Source organism: Chiloscyllium punctatum, chromosome 8 (assembly GCF_047496795.1).
Source record: "Chiloscyllium punctatum isolate Juve2018m chromosome 8, sChiPun1.3, whole genome shotgun sequence".
Taxonomy (NCBI): domain Eukaryota; kingdom Metazoa; phylum Chordata; class Chondrichthyes; order Orectolobiformes; family Hemiscylliidae; genus Chiloscyllium; species Chiloscyllium punctatum.
This window is the reverse complement of record NC_092746.1, coordinates 81,933,567-81,946,559: the sequence shown is the minus strand read 5'-3', so window position 1 is coordinate 81,946,559 and position 12,993 is coordinate 81,933,567. Positions and strand designations below refer to the sequence as shown.

Here is a 12,993-nt window from a genome sequence, read left to right as displayed (position 1 = left end):
TGATTTATTTATAGAACTTTATATATCTTTGCAGATTACTTATAAAAACCATGCTAAAGCAGCAGCATCTAGAAAAACATCTGTCTTAGGTAGACCAGATATTGAGCTTGTAAAGGAGGTTTCCAAAATTACTAGCCAGGTAAGTCCTTCAAATTGAAATGATTCTTCTGTTAGAAGCAATCACTGATTCTGTTTTATGACCCCCACATAATTTATCAAAGTTTATTAAAGTGAAAGTGAAAGCCCGGTTTAATTATTGGATGTGCAAATCATAATCTGCAATAACTATTACAGTTAATATTTTGTAAGCATTAAAACAGCTTTCTTCACATCAGTATCTGGAACATAATCGGGGGTATACTGCGTTACATTCTTAATTAAAATAAATCAAAATTTAACCACATCGAGTCACTAAGATTAGTATACCAGTACGATTTTGAGAGAATAATTTTTGGAAGCAGCATTTGGAAATGGGGAAATAAAAACACAAAGCTGGAAGTAGTTGGTCAGTTGCATGTTTAAAGGAAAACTACACATTATACCAATTTCGATTTTTGCATTTCCCACCATCACCTGAAGTAATTCAACATGTTGTGGTGCCTAGGAGTGTACATTGTTTCAAAGTAGGTAGTTCTAAGTACTTGTCCTAATGCATGCTGTTAGGAGAAGTTATGTATTAATTGTGAGGCAGTGAAAATAAAAAGGTTACTCACAGCGTAGTTGTTTGCTCCTTCCAGGATACAGAAAATAGCTTTGTCAAAGGCATTTTAAAGGTGTGTGCCCAACAGGAAGTGCTTCTATAAAAGTGTTAAAGCTGGGAAGGCTTTAATCATTTGCACTGAAGGGTTTCAGCCGTGCCCATTGAGAGACTGCAGTTCTTCATTGAGTGTGCTGACAGCTTGACAGCCAAGCTCTTAGAAGGTTCTCCACCTGTCTTGGACATTGCTCACCCTGAACTGCATGTCCCATCTGGGAGCCTTTACCATAGTCCCAGAGCAGTTTTGGCAGCACTGCCTTCCAGTAATGATGGGCAAGAGCTGAAGCTGTGACACTGCTAGCATTGGCACCAGCTGCCTTCCCTCATCAGCCACATGCCCCTTTAAAGGACAGAGGGAATAGACTCCAAGGTTCAGCTAAAAGGGGGTGAGATGTTGCAATACAGGGCCTACAAGCAGAAGACCAAACCCTTCAGTATGTTTGAGCACTGGTGTCTTTTTAAAATTCGTTCATGACATTAGACATTGCTGGCTGGCCCATTGAGAAAATGGTTGTGAGCTGCCATTTTAAACCGCTACAGTCCATGTGCTGGGGATTGACTCACCGTACCATTAGGGAGAGGATTCCAGGACAGTGAAGGAACGGTGATATATTTCCAAGTCAGGACAGTGATTGACTTGGAGCGGAACTTGCAGGTGGTTCCATGAACCTGCTGTCCTTGTCTCTCTAGATGGTAGTAGTCCTGGTTTTAAAAGGTGCTACCTGAGGAGTCTTGCATCTTGTAGGAAGTACACATGGTGAGCATGGTTGGTAGAGGAAGTGAACGATTTTAGATGTGATGCCAATCAAACAGGCTGCTATCATTGAAGCAGCACTCATCCAGGCAAATGGGGAGTATTTCATCACACTCCTGACTTTTACATCTTGCAGACTTTGGACAGGCTTTGGGTAGTTAGGGGTTGAGATACTCGCAGCAAGATTCCTCGCCTCTGACCTGCTGTTGTAGCCAGTCTATTTGTATGACTGTTCTGGTTTCTGGCCAATGGTAACCCCTAGGATGTTGATAACAAGAGGTTTAAGCAATTAGGAAGCCATTAATGTCAAAAGGTGATGGTTAGATTCACTCTTGTCGGAGATGGTCATTGTCGGGCAGTTAAGGCATGAGTATTACTTGCCTATTGGTTCTTGGGGCCTCACAGCCTGTCACTGCTGACATTTGTAGTCTCGATAATGAAAGCTTCTCATGAGGAGCAGGTGGGCACACACACCATTCAATGTAAGAGAACCTGTACAGTGTGTTCGCCTCTGTCTTTAGGTTTTGTGTCCTCTTTTGAATGAATGGACAGCAGAGAAGTGAGTGTTAATTGAACTGAATTAAATTAGCTTTATTGTCACATGTACTCAAATAAGTACAGTGAAAAGTTTACAGTTGCCACATTACAGTATTATCTTAGGTGCAGAGGTACTTAGGTACAGATACTCAAGATCAAATTGTTAGGAAATAAAACAAAATGAGAAAGGTTAAGAAATAAGTAGTCAGTATTATAAGTCATAGGAATAAATTAGAAAAGTAAGACGTACAAAGTTCAGAACATCAGTCTTTCCAACCCAGGTCCGTGCTGTCACCTAGACTCAAGGGAGACCTCCACTGCCCCGCTACCGCCTGTGCAGGACATACCAGCGTAGGATTCGCACTACTTTAGGCACCATCTCTTTGCTGCAGGGTCCACACTCACCCTGCAACCAAATGTCCCTAACTCCGCCACCAGACCGGGCTGTCGCCACAAGTCCCGCTTCGGCAGCAGCCATTATGTTGCTGGGCCTTTGATCACCGAGAGAACGTCTTCACTCCCCCCACCCAGATCACTGGGAGAACGTCCTCACTGCCTCTGCACCCCCCTCCCCGCATCACCAGGAGAATGTGCTCACTGCCTCTGCCCCACCCTACCCCCTATCACCAGGAGACTGTCCTCACTGTGTCCTTCCCCTGATCGCTGGGAGAACGTCCTCGATGCCTTATGGTATAGGTAAAAATACAAGTGATATCCAAGTGTCTTACAGAACAAGTGTTGTTACAATATGCCATGTCCTGAGGAGAGTTGGACTGAAGAAAGCACGGAAAAGCAGAGAAAAGGACCTGACTCATAAAGTGTTGAGCCACTCTTCTTTCCTGCTTCCTGTGGTCCTGAATTCCCTGTATTGCAGGGACCACCCTTTTGCTTCTGATTTCCTCAGTCACTTCTCTGCACGTGTGCTTGTTTGCAGCGGTTGTCCTCTTCCTCACATTGTTTTGAGAGCTCACTTCACTACAGACCTGAGATTCTGTAGCAGGACCTTCGGCCAAGAATGAGATCTAGGAGCAGCCTTCCCAGGTCTCCTCTGAATTCCTGTGGTTACTGCAGCCACAAAAATCCAAGCACTGGTGAACTGTCCTTATCTTTGCCATTATCCCTTTTTAATTTGACAGGATAGACTGAATTGGTCAAGCGACTCCTTGGCAGAATGTTAATGCTGTGGGTGAGTCACAGAGCCATGGCTAAACCTGTCTATTAGTAAATTGGAGCTGAAAATGTGTTGCTGGAAAAGCACATCAGGTCAGGCAGCATCCAAGGAGCAGGAGAATCGACGTTTCAGGCATGAGCCTGAAGAAGGGTTCATGCCCGAAACGTCAATTCTCCTGCTCCTTGGATGCTGCCTGACCTGCTGCGCTTTTCCAGCAACGCATTTTCAGCTCTGATCTCCAGCATCTGCAGTCCTCACTTTCTCCTATTAGTAAATTGGACTCTCAATTTGAAGATGGGCCTACCATTCCCGCAGGAACTAAATACAAATGGTTCTGTCTTGCACCTCCCATGGAATTGCCTGATATCGGATTTCTGTTTACTCGTGTGAGTTTCCAACAAGGTGTTTTTACCTGCTGGTACAATACTCGTGTGTTATCTCCTGTAACACAAGAAACTGGGTACGTTACTGAAGAATCCAACAGATATTGATTGTAAGTGACTATTCTGTGTCAAGATTGCATTTCTCAAACACGTTAGTCTGATATTAAGCTTTTACTTTACAACAGAGGAATATGTTTCCAGTTAAATGTCATGCTTTAAATGACTGAGGTAAAACCATGTATGAAATCTTCATACGCTCAGGTCACATGTAAAGATATAGTGATGATAACATCAATATGACACTTAAATACATACTGACCATAAGATTTGATTTTGCATAGCTATATTTGATCAAAATTGTGTAAAATTTGCAACTTGATTATATCAAACTATCTGTAACTTACTTTGTTCTAGGTTAACTACAAAGATAAATTTAATGAAGAGATTAAAGAAAAGAGGCATCACTTCAATCCCCAGGAGAGTGTTTACTTCAAACAATTACAAGCTGCATCTGCTCTTGCAGGTGATGTAAGCAGGTTTGTAGAAGATTCTTGGTCATTCCCCCCTCTTGCATGACAAACTTGGACATGTTCTACATTTGTCGTTTTATTAGTTGTTAAATAGTTTCTTTGGCTCATTTGATGAATTGAATATATGACAATCCAGGAGCCTGGAAGTTTAAAATATGAAGCTTCTGGAAGTAGAGCTACTGACTAGTTTCCTACATTTAAGAGTTACATATGAATGCCATTGTCCAGTTGGGATATCCATGTCCACCTATCAGTCTTAAACCACCACTAGCAAGAATTTCAACAGTCTTAAGGTTGGGGAAATACCAGAGTAGTTTAAGTAAATGCTCAGGGACTCCTTCTGAAGTCCATCGATAGAACATTCCAATCTTAGAGGAGTTGAGAAGAATGGCAAGTGGAGAATTTAATTTAAGCAAGAGTCGCAACATCAACATTTTAACATCTGGATAAAATTTAGTAATTAAGTTGCCGTCTGAAAGGATAGATTGACTTCCTCATTTGCATGAACATTTGCAGTTGCACTGAGCAGCAATTCTCCAAGATCCTCAGGCAGCACCTTCCAGGCCACAACCACTTCAATCTAGAAGGATAAAGGCAGCAGGGACTTGGGAACACCACCTGTATATTCCCTCTCGAAGCCACGCTCCATCCTGACCTGGAAATATGTCACCATTCCTTCACTGTCGCTGCTTTGAAATCCTGGAAATACCCCCAAGGGCATTGTAGGTCAACTTACAGCACATGGATTGCAGCAGTTCAAGAAGGCAGCTCACAACTACCTTCTGAAGAGCAACTAGAGATGGGCAATAAATGTTGGCCCACCCAGTGACACCCTCATCCCATGACCCACGAATGAATAAAAACATTTGCAGCTGTTGTGAAGTATATCTGGATGCCTTTTTTATATTTTATAGCAAACACATTTACTGAATTATATGCATGCTCCCAACTAAGTTTGTTACAATTGAAAGAAATCTGTTCCTGCAGATTTCATGCTGTATACAGAAGAACTTTTTGGGCAAACTTGACTTCTTTAATCACTTTGGAAGAAGTACTTAGCTGCTTTGTCCTTGTAACGATAATCTTCAAATCAAAGTTTGATTGAGTTGCTAAGGAAGATTTCTAAGTGCAGCACAAGGGAGCAGAGTGCTTGGGGCTGTAGGAAAGCAGGTGCAATGTCTGGGCAGTGGTGGAAGGGTTGCTATCTCCCCTGTTCTGGTTTGTTTGGATTGTTGCCAAGGAAGGATCCATCGTACAAAACTGGTTCTCCAGGACATGGTAGTTAAAGAATGTTTCTATATTGGTGTCTGCCAGTTGGTGCACAACAGAGAATATATTCACAGTCACGGCGAGGAGATAGATGGGGTAGGGTGGGAGTTGCAGAATCGTGGGTGGGGAATGTATGGTCTTGTGGGGAGGGATGACAAAAGGTGAGAATGCACGTGTCTTCGAGTGTGAGGGACCGGAGTCAGGAAAGGCATTGGATTCTGAATATTTAGGAGTTCATGAGGTAGAGTAAAGAAGTCAACGTAAATATTGAGAGCTGAAAATGTGTTGCTGGAAAAGCGCACAAGGTCAGGCAGCATCCAAGGAGCAGGAGAATCGGCGTTTCGGGCATGAGCCCTTCTCAACGTTCTTTTACTCAAGAGGAGTTTGGCATTGGCTCTCCAGTCAATGATGTTTAATTGGGTAGAGAGGGAGGCAGGGGAGGAACATGGCTTGATGGAGGACTTAGGGAATCATGGGGTTGGTTTTGAGGTTAAAACTCTGGAGAGAATGCTGACTGGATGCATCAGTGCACAACATTCAATGATGTCTTGAGAGTGACGTTAGAATGGCATTGAGTCATGCAGTTGCAGAGGAACAATCGCAGAAAATTAGAGGAGCAGCTACAGACTGTGGACAAGCTAGCAGAATTGTAAGTTCCAGGTAAACAATGAGGAACATTGGTCAGCAACAGAATCTGCCAATCTCATTGCAGCAATCTCTAACCAACTGAGAACCATCGTGGGAGGTTATTAGAATCATAGAATCCCTACAGTGTGGGAGAGGTCATTTGGCCCGTTGAGTCCACACCCAACCTCTGAACAGCATCCCATCCAGACCCACCTCACTACCCTATCCTTGTAACCCCGCACTACCCATGGCTAATCCACATAACCTGCACATCTTTGGACTGTGGGAAGAAACTGGAGCACCCAGAGGAAACCCATGCAGACATGGTGAAATGTGCAAACTCCACAAATCAGTCACCTGAGGGTTGAATTAAACCCTGATCCAAGGCGCTGTGAGGCCGCAGTGCTAACTACTGAGCCATCATGCCGTCCAAAGGTTATTTCCCAAATATACCAGCAATTGGACTGGAACTTGACGCCACAGACAGTTGGAGAGAATTGCATGCTGGTTGTCTTGCAGGTCACAGATGCTATTGATTTCATCACATTGCCATCAGAGTGCTCTGTATTTGTGAATATGAGAGAGATCCACTCCCTTAATATACAGTGAAAATATGACAGCACAAATCAAATACTCCAATAGGACAGATGCTGGTAAACCTGAAAGGTTGCAGAAAAGATTTACAAGGATATTGCTGGAATTGAAGGGTCTGAACAATTAGGTGAGGCTGAATAGGCTGGGGCTATTTTCCCTGGAGTAGGGAGACTGAGGGGTGACCTTATAGAGATTTATAAAATCATGAGGCACATGGATAAGGTGAATAGCCAAGGTCTTTTTCCCAGGGCAAAGGAGTCCAAAACTAGAGGGCATAGGTTTAAGGTGAGAGGGGAACGATATAAAAGGAATGTGAGGTACAACGTTTTCATGCAGAGGGTGGTGTGTGTATGGAATGAGCTGCCAGAGGAAATAGTGGAAGCTGGTGTAATTACAGCATTTAAATGGCATCTAGGTGGGTATATGAATAGGAAGGGTTTAGAGGAATATGGGACAAGTGCTGGCAAATGGGACTAGATTAATTTAGAATATCTGTTCGGCGTAGTCAAGTTGGACTGAAGGGTCGGTTTCTGGACTGTACAGCTCTATGACTCTATTAATGCAACTGCTCCAGAGAATACTGGAGAAACTCAGCAAGTTTGGCACCATCTGTGAGGAGAGAAACAGAGTTAAAGTTTGAATCCAGTAAGAATCTGCTTCAGAACATTTCAAGACACTGTTGGTCACAGGAACATCAAAAACCAGATCTGAAATTTCCTTTTACATTTAAGTTTTGCTTTATACTTTCAGGTGAAATACAAAACTGATTGTACAAAAATGGACCAGACAGCATCAAATTATCCCAAACTATTGCATCTAGAGCATGTATTGGCAGCTAGCAAGTTGCAAAGTGATGTGAGTTTTGTTTTTAGACCTCCTATACTTTTATGAAGTTATGTCCAGTTATTGTAAAAGGTGGAGATAACCAAGTTCGAGAAAGGCAGAAGTAAACATTGTGAGAGGGGGTTAGCAAAGTTGGCAGAGTTGTTAATATGGGCATACTAGATACAAGCATTAGGCACAGAAATGTTCTGTTCTCCAAAGTTTGCATCTCTCACATGAGCATTAAAATATCAAGTTTGTTTTGGAAAAAAAAGTGACAGAAAATCAACAAATGCTATTCATTTATGAGTTTTGTTTGGATAGAAAGGTATAACTCATTAATTTACACGTTGCATCAAGTAGAACTTGATTTTTGGAACTGAAGTGTGGGAGGATGAAATTAGTGAATTGCCTGCCTAGTTCCTATGAAGTTTGTTTTTGGTAAGCAACTAGCAAACAAATCTATAGTTGAATGAAATGACAACTTTTTGAATGTTTGTTTTCTGGAATGTTCATAAATTACTCTAATATCTTAACTGAAATCATTGTATTCCTAAATTATTTTATACGAAATACCCCAAATTAATAAATTTTGTTTGAGTTTTCTACATCATATTAAGTTGTGTTAACAAACATATTAAACAATGGATTGAAATAACATAACATTTGAAATTGGACTGGCATTATCTAAGATCACTTCTTAGACTTGATATATGCAAAATCATTTTTACAACATTACTCTCACTATGTTGATTTGACCATATTTGATAACTGTTGCATTTATAACTCATTTTTAATGCCAAATGTAACAGTTGACAGATTTTGCTGAAGCAACCCTCCTGTGGCTTCTAAATCTGTCAATATAATGTTTTAAACTCACCTTCCCCTACACCGTGCACCCTCCCACATGGAAAGGGCAATTAACCAGCACTTAAATGACCTAGCAACGTAAGTCAGAAACTCTGCACGGTAGCTGTTAACTTCAATCTCCCTGTCCTCTATTTTTTCTTTATTGCCTCTGGAAATATTAGTCTGCTGTTTTTGCTGGCCCATTGTGTTACAGCCTGTGAATACCAACAGGCCTCAAGCCACTGTTGCAAACTTCAGGCATCAATTCCTGACGTTCTTCTTTGTAACATTATTAAGTCAAATTTGAGAGAAGAGAATATCTTAGCAGAAATAATTTAGTGGCTGCTGCCAACACTGAATTGTTTTGACTTCAACATGTGGAAAATGAACTCATAACTTGTTGGCAAATAGGTTGGATTTGACATTATCATGTGCCCCATTTTCTTCACAGCGTGAGTACAAGAAAGAGTTTGAAAAAAGCAAAGGATATTACCATTTGGCAATAGATACTTCAGAACAGCTTCATCGTAAGGAGAATGCGATACTCCAGAGTCAGGTATTTTAAGCTGTACATTCTAATAAATCAAACACCAGAAAAATGTTCATTTCCCCTCAGGCCTTTCTCCTGAATACTCTTGCATATTGCAGATCAAATACAGAGAAGCATATGAAAAAACTAAAGGGAAGTCAATGATGGATTTTACTGAGACTCCAAGTTATGAAGTTGCAAAACAGGCACAATCCATCTGAAGTGGGGTAAAGAAATAGTTTTTTGGTTACTTGTTCACAGCTTTTTATAATGCTGTATGTTATCATTACGTCAAAAGGAAATCAGGCCTTGCCATGAATGGGTGATGAGAATCGACCTATTCTCATCAATAAGATCATTTTACTGGATTAGTGGTGCTGGAAGAGCACAGCAGTTCAGGCAGCATCCATCGAGCAGCGAAATTGACATTTCGGGCAAAAGCCTTTCATCAGGAATAAAAGGGCTTTTGCCCGAAACATCGATTTCGCTGCTCGTTGGATGCTGCCTGAACTGCTGTGCTCTTCCAGCACCACTAATCCAGTATTTGCTTTCCAGCATCTGCAGTCATTGTTTTTACCTCAATAAGATCATTTTGTTGAGCCTAATGTGTTAGTAAATGCTCGGTGGTATAACTTTTCCTATTACGGAACAATACCATGAGTGAGCAATTCAGTTAAGGGCAGAGATTGATAAAGTTAGGGTTGTCCTCCTCAGAACAGAGAATGTTAAGAGATGACCTAATGGAGATTATCATGAGAATGAGATTTTTTGATAGACAAAGAAAAATTGTCCATTCTGGCTAATGAGCCAATAACCAGAGAGATAAATTTGAAATCATTAACAAAAGATATGGGACAAAAGGGAAGATGAAGATTTTTTTTCACTAACCATTCTTGGCACCTGGACAACTTTATCTGAGGCGATGATGTGTGATGATTCCTAATTTTAAGAAATGGACAGATACTTGAAGGTGAGGTACTTACAAGATCCCAAGTGAAGGTATGTGTGTGAGACTAAGCATGACTACACTTCAAAGAATCAGCACAAGTAGAAAGCTTTCCACTGTGCTGTAATTTCTGACGTGGCTGTAAATCGAAAATGTGATTATCATTGTCATCTATTTATCTGTTTACAAAATAAAGAGTAAACATTTTTCTTTAACCTGAATCATGCCTCATGAATGTGAAAATTCTGACATACTTGCTCTTCTGCCGATTAGAAAGAGTACAAAAAAGATTTTGATGAGTGGACCAAAGGCAGTGTGCCAGTGGACCTCGATATGACTCCAGGTTACTTGCATGCTAAACATGTCACCAGCCTCCTTAGTGAGGTAAGATTCACTCTTTAATATCTGTAGATAGTGCACCTACAACAAATACAGGTATTTCTCACCCTACAGATGACAAGTACAGGATCGATGTAACTGGAATCTAATAAATGTTAAAAAGTTTAAAGTTGTATTATAAAGTATTTTTCATTGTAAATCTCAGAAAAATACACATTTATTTAAGGATTTTGGTTGCTCTTTCCAGTTCATTATATTTAATAAACAATTTAATTTGATCAGTTGTTTTGTACACATTGTTTTTGTACACAGCACTGGCACTTTTTAAAGGGGTCTTATTCACTTCTGGGATGTGCTTGTTGCAGGCTGGCCTAGAATTTTTGCCTCTCCCTAGTTGAATTTGAGAAAGTGGTGGTTTGCTTTCAGTGATTTTGTTTTTTCCGCTTTATTTTCCTCCACCCTCAACTTGCAAGGCAATGGTTCCATTATGTGGCCTAGAAAAAACTGACAGTATATCCAAACTGGAATAACGTTTGACACAGGATTCAGAATATTTTTTCCAAACGGGAGTCCAGGGTTACGAGACCATCCAGTCATACTTTCTGAAGTATGAAGTAACTGAAGGACTGGGTAACACACCTGTTGTCTAGCTAAATTAAATTTTCTGACAACCACCACTGGCATCTTGTTGAAAGAGCCAGACTTACATCTACTATCCTTTCCTTAAATTCACTTTCCTGGTACGTTGGCTTCACTGGTTGGTCAGCATTTATTACTTGTCCTACTTGCCCTTGACAAGGTGATGGTGAGCTGCCTTCTTGAACTGCTGCAGTCCACGTGCTGTAGATTGACCCACAATGCCCTTAAGGAAAGAATTCCAGGATTTTAACTCAATGACACCGAAGGAATGACGATATACTTCCAAGTCAGGATGGTGAATGACTTGGAGGGGAGCTTGCAGCTGACGGTGTTCCCATGTGTCAGCTGCCATTGCCCTTTTAGGTGGAAGTGGTCATGGTTTAGAAGGTGCTGTCTGAGGATCTTTGATGAACTTCAACTCAGTGCGAACGTTCATACAATTGAGAAAGTCAATACAGCCTTTAAGATGGAGAAAACTATTGAATTTTGTCCTGCCATTGAAATTTGTATTTTTTTGACTCTGGCTTAGTTAGCTTTCCCCTCTTGCCATTTTTCTCACCTCCTCTAGGATTGGAAAGTTCTATTTGTTGACTTTAGAAGGGTTCCCTGAGCAGACAATTAAAATACACTGGTATCTCCTCAACTTGAGTTGGTTAAAAGTCTTGCTAGTGGTGGTTAAAACTGCTAGGGGGACATGGATATGCCAATTGGACATTGGTCAGCAGCATTCATATATAACTATTAAACATGTGAAACCAGGCTGCAGCTCTATTTCCAGAAGCTTCAGATATTAACAATTCAGGAGCCTGGAATTTTATATATTCAATTCAGCAAATGAGCCGAATAAACTATTTGACAGCCAAGAAAAGGACAAATATGGAAGATGTCAAGTTTTGTCATGTAAGGGAGAGGTTGGTCATGAATCTTTTACAAATTCTGCTTATATCACTTGCAAGAGCAGATGTAGCTTGTAATTGTTTGAAGGAAATACTCCTGGGGATTGAAGTAAAGCCTCCTTTTATTAATCTCTTTAATAACTTTATCTTTGTAGTTAACCTAGAACAAAGTAAATTACAGATAATCAGATATAATCAAGTTGAAGTTTTTACCGTTTTTTAGGTGGGGATCTAAACGAGCCTGCTTTGTCTAGTGCGGTAGAGAAAAAAATTACTTAGTAATACAATGTGAAGGTGCTCTTGTCTTAAACAGGATGGAGTTTATTTAGTGATAACAATCAAGTACAAGTTACATGGACAAGAAAGACATTGTTTTAAAGACTGATAAGACCTAGATGGTAGGTCCATCGCCTTTGCGATTCGGAGCTGTCCTGCCTTTTGGTGGAGTTTATTGCCATCTTCAGCATTAACCATATCAGAACCATTACCTTCGATAACAATACTTTTCCAAAGTGAAATGTAAATCTAAAGAGAAATGGTACATCAAGCGTAAATGATAAGAAACATCCGATGGTGATAAGTGTTTTAATAGTGGGTTTAGAAACAATTGTCATTTGCTCAAGCATCTCACAATCACTAGCCATTGTAGGGGCCCCAGTCCCTTTAAAGGGTGGGAACCCATGCTCAGATGCAGTCACTTAGAGCTGCTAACTCAACAGTCTCAACCGCACACGTTTGGCACCCTGCCTGCCATAGTCAATAACCTCTGGATCTAAAAGTGATTATCTTGCTGTTGGAAGTAATACCTTTCTAGGCCAGTGCCTTTTTCACATACTGCTAGTGATGATATTAGTATTGCCTCATTTATTTCACCTTCTTGCGGATGACTTGGGACTTGTAGCAGGGATACAGCAATCAATGGGTTCCAACTGAATGTAAAGATTAATATGCTTCGATTGACAATGTTTTAGGTCATGCAGTCAATGTGGTTAAAAAGCTTTTTGAGAAAATTGACCTTTATTCTTTGGAAAATTTAAATAATTGAGTTAAAATGCAAAATCCTGAAAATATTTATAGAAGTGATCTTTATATGAGCCAAATTTACTCAGTTATCTTTTCAGAAAGAATATAGAAAAGACTGGGAAGAAAACATGAAAGGAAAAGGACTAACTTTAGTGGAAGGCACACCTGACATGACACGGATTAAACATGCATCCCAGATATTAGATGAGGTAATTGCATCTAATTTTGGAATTATTGAATTCGGAATGTGTCTCTGATTATAACTTGCTCCTTTTGAAGTGAGATCTGAATAAATAGTTGAAATATTAGCCTTCATTTTGCACACATT

The 12,993-nt window shown here is 40.5% G+C and overlaps 2 protein-coding genes across 3 annotated transcripts in view; both read left to right on the top strand.

Moving 5' to 3' along the window:
* LOC140480197 (nebulette-like) overlaps window positions 1-12,878 on the top strand; it is a 32,943-nt gene extending 20,065 nt beyond the window's left edge. The window contains 6 exon segments of the mRNA XM_072574924.1: window positions 35-139; window positions 4,017-4,138; window positions 8,745-8,849; window positions 8,942-9,049; window positions 10,042-10,152; window positions 12,764-12,878. Coding sequence (XP_072431025.1) covers window positions 35-139; window positions 4,017-4,138; window positions 8,745-8,799 — 282 coding nt within the window. The 3' untranslated portion in view covers window positions 8,800-8,849; window positions 8,942-9,049; window positions 10,042-10,152; window positions 12,764-12,878.
* nebl (nebulette) overlaps window positions 1-12,993 on the top strand; it is a 339,083-nt gene that overhangs the window by 263,257 nt on the left and 62,833 nt on the right. The gene's annotated exons all lie outside the window — the stretch shown is intronic.